The sequence below is a fragment of the Charadrius vociferus genome, unplaced genomic scaffold (genome assembly GCF_000708025.1).
Source record: "Charadrius vociferus isolate BGI_N301 unplaced genomic scaffold, ASM70802v2 scaffold49, whole genome shotgun sequence".
NCBI classification, from domain to species: domain Eukaryota; kingdom Metazoa; phylum Chordata; class Aves; order Charadriiformes; family Charadriidae; genus Charadrius; species Charadrius vociferus.
In genome coordinates, this window is record NW_009661375.1 from 3,905,493 (window position 1) to 3,926,095 (window position 20,603).

Here is a 20,603-nt window from a genome sequence, read left to right on the forward strand (position 1 = left end):
CCCTGCTCCCGGTGGGGCTTTCCCCTTTGCAACCCTACAAGGGGTGGCAGTGCCACAGGGGTCTCTTGGGGGACTGTTTTGCATCTTTTTTTTTATTTTTTTTAATAATTGATTCCCCTTCTCTAAAGGGGACCAGAAAGTGGCAGCAGCAGGGGCTGCTCTGGCCTGGAGTGATGCCAACCATTACGTCACCAGCTAGAGCCTCTTCTGCTATTGTTGCTGCGCTCCCTCCTTCTCTCCATCTCTCCGCTCCGCTGTGAACTGGGCTTGTTGTTCTGCAGCTTGTTGTCAGACAGGAAAAAAAAACAACCAAAAAAACCCCAACCCTGGGATCCCTCTGCCTCCCCAGACAACAGCCTGGGGCTGGAGAGGTGGGCCCCTTCCTAGCACAATGATCGCTACTGGGACAGTGCGGAGCTGCTTGTTATTGTTGCTGAGCTGTATTCCCCCTTTTCTGGGTCTCCCATCACTTGTTTTGTGATTTTATTTTTTTAATCCTCCTTTCTTTAGTCCTTTCACTTGTTTTTATCTTTTAAAGCCTTGGCTCTCCCCTCCCCTTCCTCCTCTGAATATTTTGTTTCTGCTCCAGTTTCTCGTGAGCAGCCCTTTGCTTGCCTGCCTTCCAGTTTGGTGACTTGTTTCATAAATAGGCAGTACTTTCCTTCCAGCTTTGTTGTTGTTGTTCAGATTCTTTGCTCTGCAGCTCTCAGCTGTTCGCCAGCCTCACAAAGGAATCGCTAACACACAGCGAAATCGCTCCATCGCTCCGATGTGTCACCGATGGGAGTTATGATTTCATTTTCCCGAGGACATCAACATTCACATGATAATGTGAGACTTGGAGCAATTGGGTTGTTCAGCTGTTTTGGTTCTTCCCCCTCTGACACAAACACCTGGAAGCTGGGGTAAACTGCCCATTGCAAGAGCTGTTGGTGTTAGATATGCTGCTGATGGAGTGGCAGCAAAATAACAAATGGTGCATAGTGTGCATAATCCATCTTGTCTGTTAAAGGGAGCCTGACCTACCAATTGCTCCAACTGGTAGGTGTTTGTTTGTCCCTTGAAAGGCAAGCTGAGGAAGGGATCCCATGTTCTGGTACCACAAAGTGGCTGGATTTCTGTTTTCCTCCCAAGTTATACCGGACTTGACAGCAGATTTGCCTCTCTGCAGCCGTGTTAAAAGGCTTCTTTAAAGAAAGGTAAAGTAAATTCAAATAGGTTCTCAGGCTTCCCTTCCTCCCAGGATACCTGTTTTTCAGTGGACTCTGGCTGAATATACCCCATGTCTTTCTCCTTGAAGACCTAGAGCCAAGGGAAATCCTGTCTGAGGAAATAAGAGCTCGGAATCTAGAGTGGGGAAGGATAAAATGATTTACTAAAATGGGTATGCATGCTTAGTTACAGAAAGGGTCTGACACTTGGCTCTTGCAAGCAGAATGGGTGTTTGTGGGTCATCTTGCAGTGGTGGTAGCTAAGCCTGCAGCTCCTGAGGTTTGGAGAAAGAGTGCAGCTAGGTGGACTGAAAGCCTTTGGTGCTTCTCTGGCTTCCATTTTAACAAAAGAAATGATGCTGAGTAGTGGTACTTGGCCTCCTTTGCTTGGGGAACAGGCTGATAAAACTTGCCTATCCTTCTCTTGACAGAAGGGTGCCATGTGCTGGTAGCTAACTGAGACATTCCTGGCTTGGCTGCGTTCAGTGATTCTCCTAAAGCACAGGAGGAATTGTGTTAAGGGAGCTTAGGGTGTAATTAAACAAGAATTGTCACTACCTGGAGGAAGGAGAGAAGCTATGGTGAAACTGTAGCAGTTTAGCTGAAGTGGCTCAAGATCTAGAGAGGACTGGTGTGTTTACTGGTGTGACTTCAAGCAGAACCTGCTGTGGAGGGCTCATCCGTTCCCAATTCGTAAGGGCCAGTTGGTAGCAAACTGTAGAAGGGCGTTGGGCTTCTTGCTACTCTGGGGGCGGTACCCGGGTCTGAGATGTCCTCAGATAAAAGCATAGGCTGCCTCTGTGCTGAAGGCCTGCCTAATTGTCTTTGTACACAGTGCCTCCTTTGTGGAGATGCTGGAAAAATGGCATCTGTCTAAGCAGTGGAAGAAAACGTGGCCTGTGCTGTGTTATTTGAGCTAATCTTGCTTGATTTACGGAGCTCCTCGGGCTATGTACAAGCTGAAGATGAAATGGTGCTGGGTGGGGGAAGAGCTCCGGGAAACAACAAATACCCATGGAGAGCTAGCATTATTTTGCACTCCAGGCCATTCTGGGGCTGGAATTCAAACTCATGAAACTGCCTTGTGTTCCCCCTTTCTTTAGGAAAAGGCGATCCTCTTCCTATCTCCTCCTGGCCCCTGGGATTGCTGAGGGGGTGTGGAGGCCTGACAAAATGCATGTGGGATGCTCATTTGGTGGTGACAGTTTCTTTTTGTTGCTGCCGCCTTTCCACCTGGCACATCAGAAGGTGTAATGCCTCTTGCTTGGGAGCATCTCTTCCTCTCTGCTTCAGCTTGTAAAGGAATGAATTCTTTTCCAGGAAATCTGGAGTTCACAGTACATCAGGTCAGAATTCCTCAGATCCGCTCCCAATGCTGCCTCAAGCAGGCAGAACCAATGGCTCAGATATCCAACCCAGGGTGCTTCTCTGCCTTGCTTTTTGGAACAGCTCCTCTTGCTGCCAGCTAGACATCTGCTTGAGTAATGCTACCTTTCCCAAGAGTCTGCCAATTCCTGCTTTCCCTTGGGTCATCATCAGGAGTGCAGTACATGTAAATGTAGCCACAACAACCTCCATCTTGACCCTTTCAAAGACCTTCTCGAGCATTTGGCATCCTGGTCTTATTTGGGAGTCAGCAGCTGTGTGCAACAATGAGTAAGGCCTTCTGCTGGAGTGGTGAGGCTCTGACAGGCTGCTCTGCCAGACTGGTGTGGCCATAACCCTTAACCTGTCTGGGTTTCTTTAAGTGCTCCATCTGATTAGATGACATCAGCCTTTTTCATCCCTTGCTGCTCTAATTGCGCTGGAGCAGACATGCATGGAAAGAGCATCCAGCCTGGCAGCCGTTTGTCCTTGTTATCCTGTATCTTCCTGCCTTCTCGGATGGAAAACTGGAAAAGCCTCCATCCGTTCTTGCACTCTTCCACCTTCCTTGTCTAGCAGACACCTAGCACATGCCCTCTGCCTCAGAGGGACAGCTGGTAAGGGGTCACTTAAACCCAAAACTGCTCCATCCCATGATTCCCATGGGCCCCGCGGTTCCCGAATGAACAGGTGGCCGTGCCGGCAACCAGCTATTCTAGGAAATCAGGGTACATGCAAGTTGCACCCTGTGTTCATGATGGCATAGGATGATCTCAGTATTAGTGGGGATGGTGAGAGATCCTCCTCACAGATAGCTCCAACTTTTTCTCTGAGGGGCGGGTGCGGGTTTGTGCACTTGGTGTGGGGTGTAGTCCCAAAATAGTCTGTGCTCTGCTCCGATGCTCAGGGCTGAATGACTGTGGTGAGAGAAGGAATCTGTCTGTGGATGCTCTTGCAACTGAGTGAGGGCTGTGTTTTGTGTCAAGGCAGGACATGGTTATGTCTTGCATCTCAAGAGCCCAAACTCGTGATTTCTTTATGGAGTGAAAGAGACTTTGATTCCATCAGACAGACAATGACAAGTTGCTGGCTTTCCTGGATCTTCCAGATCTGTTGTGAATGGCTGTACCAAAACCAAGGTGAAGTGCTAGCTGAGGCTCAATGTTAGGGCTAAGGTCCTGGCTTGCACAGATATTGAAAGCGGTCCTTAGAACCATCTGTGGGATATGGTGTCTGTCACTTGTGTTCTTCTCTTAGCAGCTGTGACACCTCCAGTACACCTTCTAGTAATTAGTGTGTTTCTCAAACAATGCTCTGAGAACATATCCTTAGCAAGTTCCCTTTCTGGGCTCAGTGATGTGTGAAATATATCCAGCCAGCACAAAAACAAGCCGTGAGCATCACAGGGGACTTTAAAGTCTCCAGTTCTTCTTGGCCTCGCCTTCCTCCCGAGTCCGTGGCTGATGTAAAGTGCTCAAAGGACTTGTGACTCCAGAAAGACAACTGAGTATTGCCTAACTGTTATAAAAGGCTTGGTTAGGCGTACGTGTTCTCGGTCCTGCTGCTCTGGGCTAGCAGAGACCTCTGCTCCTTGTTTTCAGCAGGCAACTGCATGGCTTCTGGGGCTGGCCTCACAGCTAGGAACTGTTCAGTTTGCAAGGGTTGCTACTAGCAACTTGGCATCATGCACCTGTTTGAGGGCAGGGGTCTGTATTTCCTATTTTTAGGAAGAATAGGACTACTCCTGAGCGCTCTGCACTGGTTTCTTCACAGCAGAACCCACTATATCAGCTGTCCTTTGGCTTTGAAAGCAGCAGAGCTGCAAGGCAGTGCTGAAGGGTTTGCAAGATTGTCTTGAGGGTAAGAACCCAAAGGTGCATTGTGAACACTACTGGTGTCGCCTACTGAACCAGCATCCTTCAGATGAGTTATGTCCTAATAACTAAAACCACCGTAAACAGGCATTGCTCGGTTCTTTTTCTGGAGTTACAGGACTAAATAGCTGGGGGCTATTAAAAGTGTAAGGCTGGTGCTGTGGTCTCCCTCTGCTTTCCGTGGCAGCAGTCCAAGTGCGAGTCTCAGGTTGCCATTGCACTCTTAACCCTGTGTGCCTTAGTCCCCAGGGCTCAGGGCCACAGGGGAGAGTCTTGGGAGACTGTCTTGCATGGGGCTGTTGTAGAAGCCAGCATCTCTTTTCTGTTAGCCAGTGGCATTTCCCTGCTCAGCTGAGGGGCTGTTCTCACCCAGGGTGATCAGCTGGAATACAAGCCAGGGACTCTTGCTCTGCTCTTCAGGGGCTGTGGTTACCGACTGCTCTTCTGGGAATTGGAGCAGCAATGCAAATACCTCATGTGGGTTTCCATGCTGTGCAAATGGGTGCTGAACCAAGAGGTTTCCCAGCTGGATGTCCTTGGTGTCTGTTTTGACACTCCCAAAGTGCTTCAATGTAGCCTACAGGCAAACAAAGGAAGAGGAGGACTCGGATTTTTTTTTTTCTGTTTTGAAGTCACCACATGGTCCTTCAAGGTCCAGGTTTCTTGTAACTTGAATGAACTGGATCAGACAACCCTCAAATCCTGAAATGTCTCTGGAAATCCTGTTGGCAGGAGCCTGATTTCTGAACCTTCAGGGTGCCATTGCGACCTCAGTGCTGACTGGAAGGCAGGAGCCAAGAAATCCCATCAGAAAAAAAGCTGACCAAGAGCGCCTTGTAAGCGATGAGTGATCCTTCACTGCAGCCACAGTCTGGAAGCTGAAAGGGAGGGCTCCTTGCAGAAGTGGTGAAACTAAATGTCCACACCTGGGCAGTGAGCCCACAGTGGTCTTGTGCTGTGAAGCCTAAGAGTACATGTCTGCTGGACCTGGCTAGATGTCTCTCTGCCTCTTCCCAAGTTCCTTTAAAGTTTGTAGTCAAGACAAATTTTGGCTGCGACTGAATGCAACCTCAGCTCTGAGATCCTTCCTGGTGGGGTCTGTACCAGGATCTGCATTTACACAGGACAAAACCCGGTTCTTGCCATGGCAATACTGAATCGGTGTGTGACAACCGAGCTCCGTGTAGCTCTGCCACCGTGCTGCTTTTCTGCTGCTTGTCCTGACCATGTGGGAACACCAGTTACCTGTCCCCTTGCAGCAGGACTGCTGTGCTCCCATCTGAGCTGTGACTTGGGAGTGTGTCTGTGCCTTCCGAAGCTGTCCGTGCGTCCTTAGGCTAGAAGTCCTGCACCTGTATGCTCCAGCAGGAGCCACCTTCCACCGGCCCAAAGGGATGGGCTGCCATACCGTACGGCTGTTTGAGTGTAAGCTGATGGTTCTCCTCCAGCCTTCCCAATCCAAATGGCTGGTGGTGCTGGCATGGTTTCAGTCCCTGCAGCCTGAGGAGACGCCTGTGAGCCTTTGCTTAGAAGCACTGGTCCTTCTTGGCAACTTTCGTCTTGAGTCTCCTGATCCTCTATGTGGTGAGGAGATTCACAGAACCCAGATCTACTCTTGGACAGAGCGTGTGTTGCTTTGAAGAGTGAAATAGTCTGTAAATGACTGACAGCTAACACACTTGTCTGTCAAGTGTGCCATGCAACTTGGTAGGCTGGGCCTCCCACGTCTGGAGGGCTTCCTACCATCTGAAAGTTACTTTTTGGTGTATTTGGCCTGTGAACATCTTCAGGGTGGAGGACCTGTGAGCTCCAAATGCGTGTTACAGCCTGCAGGTCCATAATCCAATCCCAGAGGGCTATTTTTGATGAGCTATTTGTCTTGCTAAAGCACAGCAGCTGAAGTGGCCTTCTCTACCAGGGAAATTGAGCATGATTGAGGTCCTAAAATATGCAGCACAGAACAGTGGGTGAAGTAGATGTATTTTTGAATGTTCTTAGTGACTACTGAGTGCTAAACTCCTTGCTTTTCTTGAAGTCCTTAGGTGTGGAGTTATTACAGTCTTTGTCACATGGGCTATTAAATATTTTTATAGGGATGTGGTTTAGTGGTGGACTTGGCAGTGTCAGGGTTACAGTTGGACTCGATCTTTAAGGTCGTTTCCAACCTAGATGATTTCATGCCTGTTGGACACCTACATTTGGGTTTAGCTCTTGCAGGAAAAAGAATGCCAGTCTTTCTTGCAAGTGGGTCCAGTGCAAGACTTGGTGCTACTAGGTAATCTAAAGTTCTTCAGGATGTTCAACTGGATGCTGGCTCTGCTGTTGTATATGTCTTTACTAAGCTTGAAGGAGAACTGTAGGTCATGTTAAATAATGCTGTGCAAATCTCTCCCCTAGGTCATATTCAAAGTGAAATGTGCAGCTGAATTCAACAAGTACAAGTAAGTGATACTTTTCTAATGTTACCTTCAAAGCTGGCTTAAGGTGAGCTCAGGCAGCAGCACTGGGAATGGGAACTTCAGACCCCAAAGGCTGAGCAGAGCTAATGCCATAACTAGCTGTGCTCTGACAAAGGGTCAGTGTTGTGCCTTGGAGCAGCCCTGGAAGCTTGAAGGGTACCAAGGAAGACAAAGCATATGCTGTGTACCTCCATCAGTGTCCCCGTACCGTTGCTGTTAGCAAACTAGATGAACTCTCAAGGTCATTCCCACCCCAGTAAAGATCTGCAGAATAAGGCTTGAGCAATAGGTGGGACCTGTGTTTGTGCAGTCCAGGTGCTTCCTACCCATTTCCAGGGAAACCCACAATGGAAAATGCCAGCTCCAGTGGCTTTCAATAAAAAAGTTGCAGTGGTTGTGATGACTCATAGCTTATTGACTGAAGTTAATGCAGAGCTGGAGCAACACTTAAAATCTGCAAGATAAGAACCTGACTGTCAGAAGATGAGTCTTGTAACTCATGACTACTTACACTGCTCATGCATTATGAGAGCAGCTCAAACAAACACTCTGCGGACTTGGACTGTCAATACAACCACTGAAACTCACTGGAATGTCTGATCTTCATAGCAAGCAGAGCACTGGGCATGCTGGGAAGTTCTCTTGCCTGATGAGACAGAAGGATGGTGGAGAATGACCCCAGAATTGTCTGACTGTAACTCCTTTTCTTTTTTTTGTTTTCCCCCACCATCTCTCCAGGGTCCTGTTGTATCTGGGCTCCATATTTACCAGCCTCCTCTTCTTAGTTGTGAACTTAACCTGTGCAATGTTAATCCATGGTGAGGTCCCAGAGAACCAGCTGAAGTGGACCGTCCTTGCCCGAGCCCTGGTCAACGATAGCCTCTTCATCCTCTGTGCCATCTCGCTGGCTTGCTGCATGTGCAAACTAGGAAAGATGTCTTCAGCGAATGTCTACCTCGAGTCTAAGGTAGGTAAATACCTTGTAAGCTACCCTGGGACTGCACAATCATCAGCCAGATTCTCAACTGGATTTGAGCGATGCTGGCCTGGTTGCAGCTGAACTACTTCTGCTCATATACTCCTTCCAGTGTGGAGGTGGCAGCTCTTGGACTCCTCCCTCCAGAAAGTGCACGCAATGAAGTGTCCTGCATGTTTTAGGGGAATACATTGTCTGCAGTTTTGTTGGCACAACAGGAGCTGCTTATGCTTTTCAGGTTTAGAGGTATAATTTAGGGCTTCTCCAAAAGAGGGGGTTCTCCGAGGAGTAGCAGATGCGGTTTCTGCAGTATATTGTCACTAAGGACAGTAAAGCCTGCAGTAATTGTTATCTGTGGCAGATGTATAGCAATTCCCTGCAAAGGGGATCTCTCCAGCACTCCAGCCTTAGCTGCCTGCTTGCTTGAGCCAGAGGCAGTGCTCGCCTGTCCTGGATGAGATGAGCATCTTAGAAGGGGAGGAGAAGTTGCTGTAGGTCCTGCCCTGAGGCAGAAGGACAGGTGAGGGTCTGAACACATTTGGCTCTTCTCCAGCAGGTAGGAAAGTGGATAAGGCACCAGCAGTCTCATCTTAGTGTGGCTGTAGGCTTCAATGAAGTGTGGACTTGAGCTGTCTCCTCTTCCTCTGGGATGTTGTATCACTGCTATTAAAGGCAGTGACTCCAGGGTGGGGACCTGGCCTGGTGACAAGGGCAGACAGAGTCTTTTGATGAGCCTAGAAACATCTATAGAAAAACTTGAGGGCCTGAGCACAGTTAGGCTCAGGGAAGCCAGCTGCCTGGCTCTGGTACTCTTGAGTTACTGCCTTTTCCTGGTAGTACAGCTCCCCACCTCAGGTGCTCTGAATTGCCTCTTTCCAGGTATCGGAAGATGGGGCTCTGGCCTCCTGCAGAGACCTTATTTCCAATGTGCCCTCAGTCAGGTGAATCTGTATGGGCTTAAACCACTGCTGCAGTCCATTGTCCCCTCTTCTAGAGAAGGCAGCTGAGTGAAAGCCAGAGGTGTGCTGTTAAGGTTGAAGCTGAGGCTCTCTGTAGGAGAAGTCTGAGTCTCTTAAGCAGTGGAGAGCATCGGTGGCTGCCCAGAATCTGGGATGTGCGTGGACCGTAGGTGCTGGGACCGGCTGCCTAGCTAGCTCTTGTGGTGGCTGTCCACAGAGGCTGTAGATCGCAGCCGGGTGATCTGAAGTGACAGAGGAGCCATGACTAAGCTGAGAACCTGCTCAAATCCCAGCTTGCATGGGCAGGCTCTGACTGGGTCTGGACACTAATTAACTTATCAACTTCACCTAGCAGTGGTTTACGAATGCAGTAACTTCCTCTAGTTCCGTACCTGAGGCTGCCTGTGGGGCCTTGCTCTTGTACAACACACGCTAGAGAAGCCTGCTCTCAGGTGGAATACTCAACCCGACTGTCTGGTAGAGGTCTCTTGCATTCAAATGCTGTCTCCCTTCCCTGCCTTGAAGGCATCCCCTGACTTTGTGTTGCGGAAGAGCTGCGAAAATAGGGTGGGGATGAGCAGAAGTGTTACAGAAATGCCTGAAAAGGCTGTCCTGCCTCCTGAACTCCAGCTGTGAACCTGCTGGCTCAAAGCAATACACCAAGGCTGGAGGGCCCCAGTGAGGTGGCTGCCTCCACCAGTAAAGTAGGAAGGTTCGAGCCATTTGATACTTGGAGGCTGTGCTACTGAACTGCTGCCAGATCCTATGCTGTGGTCCTCGTTTGCTGGAGACTTGCTTCACAAGCCCTTCTGCCCTTTATTCTGCTGTCCTGAACACCAAGGGCTCAGCTAACAGTGCTAGAGCAGGCTGTGTTCTTGTGCTTCGGTGCTGTCACAGGGACCTGTCTGTTAGCAGCGCTTTCGTGCTGACTCTCCCAAGATGCTGGGAAAGTAGAGCTAGCATACCCATAGCTTGGATGTGGAGCAGGTCAATGAGATGAGCTTCCTCAGCAGATTGTCTCCCTAAATACAAAGGCAAGTTGGCTGCTGAGATGTGTTCACCTGCCTGCTTACTGGCTTCTGCTGTGCAATGACTTGGTGGCTACCGGTAGCTATTAAAAGGCTTCATGGGTGTATTTAGCAAAGAAATGGAGACACTTGCAGATCTTCAAGTGGCTTTCTCTCCCATGGCTAGCTGTGCAGGAAAGGCAAGTAACGTGACTCTCAGATACCTCATGCAGCTATCCCTCTGACAGCGCTGCATCTGAAATGCTGTGGAGAAAGCTGCTCTTCACCAGCACAGGACAGCTAGCAGGAGGCAGAGGTCCTGCAACGACTAGCCGCCCTCTAGCACACTGCTCTGTTTAGAGCAAAGCCTGCCTTGTCCCACAGCACTGCTGGGTCTTTCTGCCTGTTCTCAGAGTTGCCCACCCCCAAATATTGGGGCTTCTTTCCTAGGCAAAAGTTGTGTTCAATATCAGGGTGTTGAACTATTGCAGGGTGAATGAGTCAGGTGGACATCTCTGCTGTAGAGTCTGACCAGGGTTGTAGAAGCAGCAAGTTGATTTTCTTAATGGTTGTTGGTTGGCCTTCTGGAGACTACCAGAGAAAGACAGTGGGTGAGATGGCATCTCTCTGGACCACCAGTTTGAAGCTGACTGGTAAGATTCTGAGAATGACACTACTGTGCCTCGAGTCTTCCCTTGCTCCCTGGTGACACTGGCTGTGGAGGTCTGCTACTGCAATGAACTCATCACACAAGAAAGCTCTTAACCAGCCCTGAATATTTTAGCAGCAACATACGAATGTTCTGGGTCATTCTTGCCTGCACAGCTTCTCATACATTTAAGGGGCGGGGGGGGGTAATCCCAGCTCTGTAGGAAGGTCTGTATTAAAACTGTTTTTTCTTCCTGCTCTAGGGAACATCTGTCTGCCAGGCTATTCTTGTGGGATCTGTAGTTGCTCTTCTGTATTCCTCAAGGGCTTGCTATAACCTGGTTGCTGTGGCCATATCTCCAGACAATGTTCCTGGTCCTTTTAACTATGGCTGGGACAACCTTTCAGACAAGGTAAGCGTTTGTGATGCCAATCCAGAGCTAGTAAAGTGAAAAGCAGTTACTCTGCCATCCTGTGAGGGCATGTGCTGGGGGGAAAAGAAGTCTGTGTGGGGGTGTCTGTTTCTCTGCAGCCCCAGGCGAGTCAGACCTCTGCCTTCGGAAGCCCTGCTTGCTCTCTCCACCAGAGCAAGCCTGACTCTTCTTTTATCTGGCTACCTCTTCAGGAGGGATTCCCTGCTCTTCAGTTTTAGCCTGCCAACTCTTCTTTTGGGGGAGAGGAGGAACAAGTCAACTAGAGCAGAAGAGCAATGCTTAATAAGGCATGGCTGTGTGCAAGGGAGAGTCGTTGCTGTGGGGAGGGAGCTGACAGTAACCCGGTAGCACACTGAAGAGAACTGTCTCTAAAAACTCTAAAAACAGTAGCAGTGGTCAGGTAAGGGTCACTATTCTGTTTTAGGGACTCCTGCCTTCATAAGGGTTTCTCTGCATTCCTAGTTCTCCTAAGCTGTGTGCTGTGTCCGGCTTTGGGAGCTGTGTAGCTCTGCTGATGTCTAGGATTATACAGATGCCTCTCGCTTCTGTCCGCAGGTGCATGTGGAAGTGAGCAGTGAAGAGTACGTGGTGTTTGGAGTGGTCCTCTTCCTCTGGGAGCTGGTACCAACGACTTTCGTGGTGCTGTTCTTCCGAGCTCAGAGGCTGAGTCAGAACTTGGTAGGTGTGAGCCAGCTGCTGTAGCTTGAGTACCCCTGCGTGGGGAAGAGCCCCGAGGTGCCTGGGCTGCGGGTGCAGGCCTTTAGGTAGACTGTCAGAAATATCTCCCTTCTGGCCTAACTCCTTTCTCTTTAACAGACTCCAGCGGGGATGGTCAATAGTCACAGCTACAGCTCCAGAGCCTACTTCTTTGACAATCCGAGGCGCTACGACAGCGATGATGACTTGTCACGGCTTGGGGCCAGAGAAGGAGGGTAAGCATTGCGCTGGGTAAGGGAAAGCGCAGCTGTCCTTCCGCTGCCCTGTGTGGAAGCAGCAGAGCTCTTGGCTTCTGCTCTTGGGGGGGGAAAAAAAATTCTGGCGTAAGAGACAGTTTGGGCAAGGTGGATGGGCCAAGGAGCCTTCTGACTGAGCTTGGTTTTGTTCCCTTCTGCAGCTCACAAGAGCTGTTTTTATTAGACAGAAGTGACCAGTTCAGAGAGGTGGATCTTGCTCTGGGTGCTCACAGGTAGAAATATGCAGTGGCTACAGACAAGAGGCCTCATCCAGGAGGGATGATCTTGCTAGGATCCTTCCTTAGCTGGGGGGATGCAGAGGGCTCTAAAATGACCTTCAGAGGAAATTCTCTACTGGAAAGTGAGAGGTGGTGGTGTCCTGGGAGGGACGTGGTCCCTGGGAGCCAGCTAGGACAAAGCTCTGCGGGAACACCAGGTATGGGGGAGAATGGTCTGGTGTCCCCAGCAAAACTGTGAGGGGAAACCTGACAGCCCTGTCCTTTGCTTCCTGTTCAGGGGTCTAAACTCCACCTGCCCAGAGCTGTAGCGAGGGGTTTGGAGGCTTTGGCTCTTCTTGACCAGTGGTGTAGGGCCTGGTGCTCTTCTCCTGGTAACTGTTTAGTCAAAGCCAGGTTTCTTGGAGATACTGTGCCTGCATGTCAGCTTGCTTCTGCAGATTTGGGTACCCTGATCGGTGCGGGGAGCAGAAGTCTCTCCTAGCAGCAGAGACTAGCCACAGCCAAATTATTCATCTCTAAGAGTCTGTGTCTGTTTTTTCTGTCTCTCCTCCCAGCTTGGCCACCCCTCAGTGCTCTGGCTGCTATGGGTCCCTGGCTGGGAATGACAGCTACGCGGTGGGTCCCCATCTCAGCGGAACCACTACAGACAGTGCCCCCTTGCTCTTTGCCGCAGGCGGCTCGGAGATGAATAATCACCATAGCTCATACCCTGCACCACAGAACTGAAGAGGCTGCGAGGTCCCTTTCTTCCCAGAAGTGGCATTCATGTATAGGATTGCAACCTGGTTTTCTCTTTCCTTCTTCCCTGAAGCATCTAACTCATCGACACAAACATTCCACTACCTGCTGCAGCTGTAAGCAGGACTGAGCCTATGGCTGCAGGCGGTAAGCAAGAGAACTGTGACTTTAAGGTACCATGTAGCAAAGTGAAGCTGAACTCTCTGGAAGCTTTTTCTTGGTCTGGTCTTCAAGATGTTGGCAGCTAAATGCACCAGAGCTTCCTCACTAGAAAAGAAACATCAAATGCATATTTGCACTTTTATCTGCACACTTGGAAGGAATGAAATCTTGCTCAGACTGTGCTCGGTCTGAGACTGTTCTAGTTACTCTTTTAATTGCACATGCATAGCTGGGAGAGGCACTGTCTTCCTGCAAAGACGTGTTCCGTGAAGTACTCTGCATCTTGACTCACTTGGGATTGTGAAGCTCTGACCGAGCGTGTTATGGGCAGGGCCTCCTGCGGTGAATGTTAAAGCGTACTGTGCCATATTCACACCTGGCAGGGCCGATGCCTCTGGGCTGAGTGTGGTCTTGCTCTGGCTGCTGGTCCTCGTTTCACCTGGTTGCTGAACTGTCCTACCTAGGACTGTGGGCTCGAAGCTGAGCTCAAAGCCTGTCCTAGCAGAGGCCTGTGAGGGTGAGATCAAGTGCTTCTACTGGCATTAAGATCACCGTGCTGTAACCAACCCACTAGCTTACGGCAAAGGAAGAGGGCTGGCACGGATGGGAGCTGCTGTCAAGTGAGGGGCAAGGCTGTAGGCTGCTGCCTTCTGGGAGAGCTTAGAGCTGGCTCAGCGAGAGCGTGCGTGCAGGAACCTGTGTGGCCCAAAGCACATGTTAAACTAGAGTCGCTTTAACTGGCGGGTGGCAAGAGCAGTCCTGCTGCCTCCTTGCCCATGGTGGGGCTCCCCTTCCTTCCCCTTCAGTATTAAATTTTGTTTAGCAGATAACTCAAGAGTTTTAACCTGAAGCGAATGTGAACCGGTGGGGTCCCCACTGAGGGGCAGGAGGTGCCTGCCTGTTGTGGAGGTGCTGCCCGCAGTTGCAGAGGGAAGTGGCAGATGCTGCGGAGATCTGGTCCCTGGGCTCCTTTGCTGTCCCCTCCCCTGCCATAGGGCAGGACCATGGGCCTGGAGTCCTCCCACTACCGCAGGAGCTGTATCAGGAGGGCTTTGGGTGTATGCAGGCTTTGAGTGTGCTGGGTCAGGCTGGGAGGAGGTTTCTCCATCTCTCTTTAACCAAAATTGCCAAGTTTGACCTGGCTTATAATAGCTCCATCAGGTTCTTGGAGATGAGGCTTGATGTTATTCCTGGCTTTTCCCTGAGCCCCATGTGGGGATGAGCGAAGCAGCTTTGGCCACAGGCTTGGATGGAGGCACTGGTCCAGGGAGGGCAAGCTGCTCTGACCTCTAGTGACAACCTCAACTGGAACTGCTTTTAACCTACCTAGAGCTGCTCCTGCTGTTCAAACCCGAGTCTGACACTGAAGGACCCAGCTGGGGTGAAGGACTTAACCTGTGCACGGAGTGGCGTGGTGCTGCCTGGCTGTGGGACACGGGGCTGGGCTCTGGTGCTGGAGGGACCTTGAGGCAGCCTCAGTGTCCGCAGCTGCGTGTGAGAGAAACCCCAAGCACCGGGGTGGCCCCGGCCTCTCCTCACTTGCCGTGTGCTCACTAGTATGGCCTGGTCACCCAATCACCCACCTCACTAGTACTGAGCTAGATGTCACTTGTCACACTGAGAACACCCTGTCCCTCTGTGTGGTCTCCTGTGCTGGCTTGTGGGCCTCTCCTTGCTAACCTGCTTCACTTGTACTGGCCCAAAAAAAAAGGAGAAACCCTTGCTGCTTTTTTCAGAGAAGGCTCTGAGGTGGCAACTTTCAGCACATCCCTCTTGCTCTAGTACTTGAACCAGAGAGCTCCACCCCACCTGCTGTGGCTCTCCCAGCTGCTCCACCTTATGTGGCGTAAGGGACCTGTCTCCTTGCCTCGGCTGGGCGGCAGGAACGGGTTGCTCCATCTCAATCACTGCTTGACTTATGGCAAAGCTAACGAAGGACCTGGACCTGGTGTGTTGCCCTTCTTTCTTCTCCCATAAGTCACCAAAGACAATAAGTGACGCTAGTGGCCCCTGTTCTTGCTTAAATTCCAAAGCACTAGGAGCACTTTAAGTTTTTTTTCTTTGGAGGGAAAGGAGTGTAGTGCAAAAAAAAAAATTAAAAAATAAAAAATTAAAGGGCTACAGGCTCATTGTTCATATTGCACTGAAGCACACAACAACAATACGATCTTCCTGGCATTAGGATGGCAGGTCGGGGCAGTGAGTCTCGTTGCTAATGTACTTGTGAGTGACTGGCAAAGTGTTTTGGTTTTATTCATTTGTACGGATGGCCGTTAATTTCAAAACTCTGACTGCTCCTGCTGGGGCCGGTCCCGTGTTTTACTGAAGTAATTTATAGCTGAGAAGTACAATGACTTTTTTAATGCATAGTTGCCTTTCATTAAACTTACTTTTTTTTTTTTTTTTCTTTGGTATGGTTTAACAGTATTTTGGCTTTGCAGTCAGGCAGCAGCTGGCTGCAACAGGAAGCTGTGGCCAATGAATGTACCTATTTGTTCTTCACTAAACTGTAACCAAGCACTACTATGTTGAAATAAAAATTAAAAAAAAAAAAAGGGGGGAAATGAAAGGGGGGCGGTCTGTGTTAGGTTGCTGGAGACCTGGCTGGGTTTTGCTCTTGGTGCGCCCCAGCCATGATCCTGCTGTCCCCTTTGTCCTGGCCAGAGGCTCGTTGCCTGTGCCAGCACAGGACCCCGGTCATCTGACGGCTCTGCCCAGAGTCTGGTAACTTGGGAAAGCTGCTTCTTGATGGGCTGAGCATGACCTGGGGTAGCTGTGTCCTGGCCAGGCAGCAGCTGCTGGGGACAGCACGCTGTGCTTCGTTCCAGTGTGACTGCAGCACCCCGTGAGTCCCTCTCTGGGTGCAGAGCACCCAGAGGTGTTTTTTTTTTGCGAGGGATCCTGCAGCTCCCCTTTGCAGCTGTGGGGTTTTTGGGGGCTGAGGAGAGCAGAGCAGGGTGCTTTATCCTCTGCTGTTTCTCGGGGCTGGCTGTGGCACAGAGGGATGCAGTGCTTCCCGTCATCCCCAGCTCCTGAGGCACAACGTGCTCGAACCACATCTGCACCTTGACACCTTCTGCCTCCATGCACACAGCTCCCAGGGTGGGAGATGCTTTGGGGTGAGGGCTGTGCTTTGTCCCCTTCCCAGGAGCTGCCATCCCTCCGCCTCCTGAGCTGTGCAGGAGCTGAAAACCCCAGCTCAGTGACTCGGCGCTTCCCTTATTTCCTTGCACGGGTTTATCTGTGTGGCCTTGAGCTCACCGTAAATAGCAGTGGCTTAGCTGGAGCGCCCGCCGCATCTTCCTGCGCAGCAGCGCCCGCATGTGCAGTGTGTTTTTGGGTGCTCGGGGTGCAAAGCAGCACGGCTGCTGGAATCGCCCTCGCTGCGGGGAGCCGGGCTGGGGGTGTCTGTCCTCTGGTAGCGCTGACCGCGGCTGAGCCCGTCCTTTGCCCTTGTTGCGAAGGTGGATGGTGTAATCGGGGCTGGCTCTAACCCCCTGCGGGACGCGGGGGTGTCTCACCCCTCGCTTTGCCGAGACACATGCCTGGCCCAGGAGGGGCCCTCCGCTCTGCCACAGCAGCTCTCTGTCCTCCTTCCCCGGCTCCTTGCCCTTGCAGCGGCAAAATTCAACTTCGCTGCAGCCACTGAGGAGCGGCAGCCCCGCAGCGGGTACGTCCTTTCCCTTTTTAGCCCTGCCCGGCTACTGGCATGAGGCAAGCGGCTCCCAAACAAGGACAAACCTGCTTTAACAGGCAGGGAGCAGCAGGAAGGCCAACAGTCCCAGCACTTTCTGCAGGAGAGGCCATAACTCGTGTCCTGGTGGTGTGCAGAGGTGAGGCTGACTGTTGGTTGCCCTCACCCTACGTGAGGAGGAGGAAGGGCGCCTTTGGGCGCTGGCTGGAAGCAGAGCAGCTTTGCAGGGCTCGTAACAAAACCCTGTTTTCTGCCACACCAGCACAACGGAGGGCTGTGCTTGTCCTGTTTGCCTCAACGTGTACCCACCTTCTCCTTCCCGCACGAGGCCAAAGCCCAGCACTACCTTTTAAAAAGTGCGTTCCTACTCCTCACTGGGCAGCTATTGCTCCCACGAGGTTCTAACCAAGAAGGAGGCGCGAGGCCGGCTAAATGGCAAGTAGCAGGGTTCCTCCAGCAGGCTGCTTCTTGCTTCATCTCCCCTTGCCTTCAACAAGGACGCGAGCACTGAAGCCTGCAAGGCAGTCAGCACAGCAGGGTTACCGCAGGGGAGACCACCAGGACGAGGAAGGCACTTTGGTACAGCAGCAGCTCTGAAGCCCAGCAGGCTCCTACAATCCCTTGCAGTCTTCTTTACGTAGCAGAACGTTAGTTTGGAGACAATGCACGCGAGGGGCTAGTTGGAATCACGGAGCAGACAGAGAATTTTCCCCAAATTTATTCAGCACCACGATTCTTGCCCTACCTCCAGCTCCTGAAGGCAAAGAGATGGGTCTAATCCATCAAAACAGTACACCAATATTTAAGAAGTTATCCAGAATAATCCTCCAATACATAAAATAAACTCTACATATAGTCCCCACCTTTATACATTAAAAAAAATAGCTTTTTTTTTTTTCCCCCCTTGTACAAAATACTTGTCAACAGCAGGTTACAGACAATCAGCTGGGAACAGGAGGTCCAGCAAGTGGCCTTCAGTGTGTAGTGGTTGGGAGTGCGATGGAATGATGGTGTTTGTCCATTTTTAGAGAACCCAGAACAGCTGAGCAGTAAAACTTCAAGTCTCTCTTTCTCCAATGAATTCATCACATATTGAATTCACCGCATATTTCGTAAGATGTTCCTGAAGTTTTCCAGTTCTCTAACACTTGTTGAAATCCTGCGTGCAAGGAAAGCAAAAGGGAAACATTAGAGTAACGTATGTATTGCATTTTATTTAAAATTCAAGAGAAAGGGACTGCGACCAAGCAGAGCTTCGAGGAGCTCTTGGGAAGACAGAATTTAGAATTTCAGCTAAATTAAGTTCCGGTTACACCCAGGCCCTTCACTAATTTCACGGACTCTTTGTAAAGCAAACACTGAGAACCACAGTGGAACAGGATGTTACAGAGAGCTCAGCAGTGATCAGACATACCTATTAACTAGAGGTCAAGAAACAGACCATAATATTACCAGCTGTGCAGGCAGGTCACAGAGTCACCTTGCAGTATAAGCTTGTTTCTTCTGAAGGGGTTTTATTTTGAGTCCCTACCTCATTTTTTCTTGCTGAATACATTTTGCCTGTGGAGCACCAGCATCAGTGAAGATGCCGGATCAGACTCAGGATCCGGCTCGTGAGCGCCTCTCCAGTAAAGGAGAGCTCTGCCCTCCCCAGCCAGGGCAAACGGTGGGTTTAAGGAGGTTTTCAATAACCCAAATCGCTTCTGAACAACAAGTGAGAGATGGAGGTCCGTTTTAAAAAGCTCTAATCCAGGTAGGTGGACCCCACCTGCAGTGCTGCATCCAGCTCTGGGGCCACCAACACAAGGAGGACATGGACCTGTTGGAGTGGGTCCAGAGGCAGCCACAAAAATGATCCGAGGGCTGGAGCACCTCTGCTGTGAGGAGAGGCTGAGAGAGTTGGGGGTGTTCAGCCTGGAGAAGAGAAGGCTCCGGGGAGACCTTAGAGCCCCTTCCAGTGCCTAAGGGCGCTCCAGGAATGCTGGGGAGGCACTCTTGATCAGGGAGGGGAGCCATAGGACGAGGGGGAACGGCTTCAAACTGGAAGAGGGGAGATTTAGATGAGATATGAGGAAGAAATTCTTTGAGGGTGGTGCGACCCTGGCCCAGGTTGCCCAGAGAAGCTGTGGCTACCCCATCCCTGGAGGTGTTCAAGGCCAGGTTGGATGGGGCTTGGAGCAACTTGGTCTTGGGGAAGGTGTCCCTGCCCATGGCAGGGGGGTGGACTAAATGACCTTTAAAGATCCCTTCCAACCCAAACCATCCCATGATTCTATGACCTGAGGTTGGAGTCCAAGAAAGATCTGCCTGGCCCGAGTGTTTTCACACAGCAGAGGACTTCCAGAGTAGAGTTTTAGCTGGACATCAGAGGGGTACCGGAAGAAAGGTGGTGGCTCTCTCCCTGCCACCCCTCGGCTTCCTCTGAACACAGACGTTCAGAGGGTCTGTGTGTCTCCTCCATGCTGTCTCCAAAGGCCATGTTGATGGGGCAATAGAAAGGCAAAAGGAAGCGCAGCTCCTCTGGTGTAAGGGGAACGCAGCAGCTGCGCTCAGGAGGGGAGCACCGCAAGATCCCTGGGGAAGAGTATTTTTGGGGTTTCTGGATTTGACTGATGCACACTAGGGTCTCCCCATCACTGGCCACTCACAGGCAGAAGGTACAGTCAGTAGGTTTGAAGTGAGGCAGAGCAGGACGCCTGATCTTTAGCACCGGCAGCAACGTTGCCTGAAGAACGCTTTGAAAAACCCGTTTGCCAGAAACTCCACGTCTGTCAACAGCACTAAGCGGTAACATTTAACCGGCATGTCTTGCAATCTCATCTCCCTCCCCAAGGCCTCGTTACCCTCCTTTATTGCCAAAAACTCCTCATCCAGCTCTCCACGAGGGCTGGACTGATGGATTCCTGTTAAATGCAACCATTGCAAACAGAGCTGGGAAGGAATTGGTGGAAGCGAGAAGTCTGAAGGAGAGCTCTAAAGTGAGCATAGAGAAAGAACAGCAACGCTTGTCTGAGGACATTGTGCTTTGAGGACAGTCACACAGTTTCTTAAACATTACCAAATTCTTCGTATCTTAATACAAATGCTTCCTTGAATCCCTTACAGAAATGTAGAGTATAAAGAAGTTGTTTTAAATTGTTCCAACTATTGCACTCCATATTAACATCATCTGATATTTGAGAGCTTCTTTATGAGACAGTATGATCAGAGCAGGAGTTAACACCAATATTGCTGCTGAGAACTGACTGTTTAAGCTTAAATGCAATATAACACAGCAGCCTGTGTAAAAGTAGAGGAAAAAAAATCTCATACTAACCTTCCAAAAGCATTAAATAAGGCAACAATTTCTTGTCTGGTCAGCTGGAATCCATAGGAAGGGCCACTTTCAGGTATCTTTTCTATCAGCTTTTCAGAAAAGAGGATCTTCAGTGCTGTACCCAAGCCCTGCGTCTGCGCACAACGAACAAGATCATTTAACAGCGGGGAGACATCCAGGGCCCGACTCACAAGTCTTAACTTTACTTCCCTCCTTCATCTTTGCAAAGATTCCTGTTGACATCATCTTAACAGAGCAAGACTTGAATTTCACTTAAGACAGCTCAGAGAAGGGAGCAGAACAGAGCCAGGATGCTTTTAGTTCGCGTTAGCGCTGTGAGAGCAGAGCTACCCAACAGAGGCTTCTTGTTGAGGTTTGCCCATGTGTCAAATTCAGTGCAGATCGCGCCGAACCCCCAGTTTTACAGCACCCTCTGCCTCACTTGCCAGAGGCTCTGCGCCCTCTCCTCTCTCCCGGGGGCAGCTAACCCACGTTAACCCAGTTTTCACCTGCGCAGACAGCTGCTGCCAGGCACAGGGAGCTGGAATCGGCACACTGCTTCCTTCTG

At 50.6% G+C, this 20,603-nt stretch overlaps 2 protein-coding genes across 2 annotated transcripts in view; one reads left to right on the forward strand and one right to left on the reverse strand.

Annotated features, from left to right (window-relative positions):
* Window positions 1-5,844: 5,844 nt before the first annotated feature.
* On the forward strand, window positions 5,845-12,851 carry GPR137C (G protein-coupled receptor 137C). Its single transcript, XM_009893947.1, has 7 exons — window positions 5,845-5,964; window positions 6,848-6,891; window positions 7,648-7,876; window positions 10,763-10,912; window positions 11,489-11,611; window positions 11,750-11,865; window positions 12,680-12,851. Exons 1-7 carry the CDS (start codon window positions 5,845-5,847, stop codon window positions 12,849-12,851), a joined length of 954 nt encoding a protein of 317 aa, XP_009892249.1.
* Window positions 12,852-17,817: 4,966 nt separating this feature from the next.
* ERO1L (ERO1-like (S. cerevisiae)) overlaps window positions 17,818-20,603 on the reverse strand; it is a 24,432-nt gene continuing 21,646 nt past the window's right edge. Inside the window, exons 15-16 of the mRNA XM_009893948.1 lie at window positions 20,036-20,169; window positions 17,818-17,878 (exon numbers count right to left, since the gene is read on the reverse strand). Coding sequence (XP_009892250.1) covers window positions 17,818-17,878; window positions 20,036-20,169 — 195 coding nt within the window. The remainder of the gene's footprint in view (window positions 17,879-20,035; window positions 20,170-20,603) is intronic.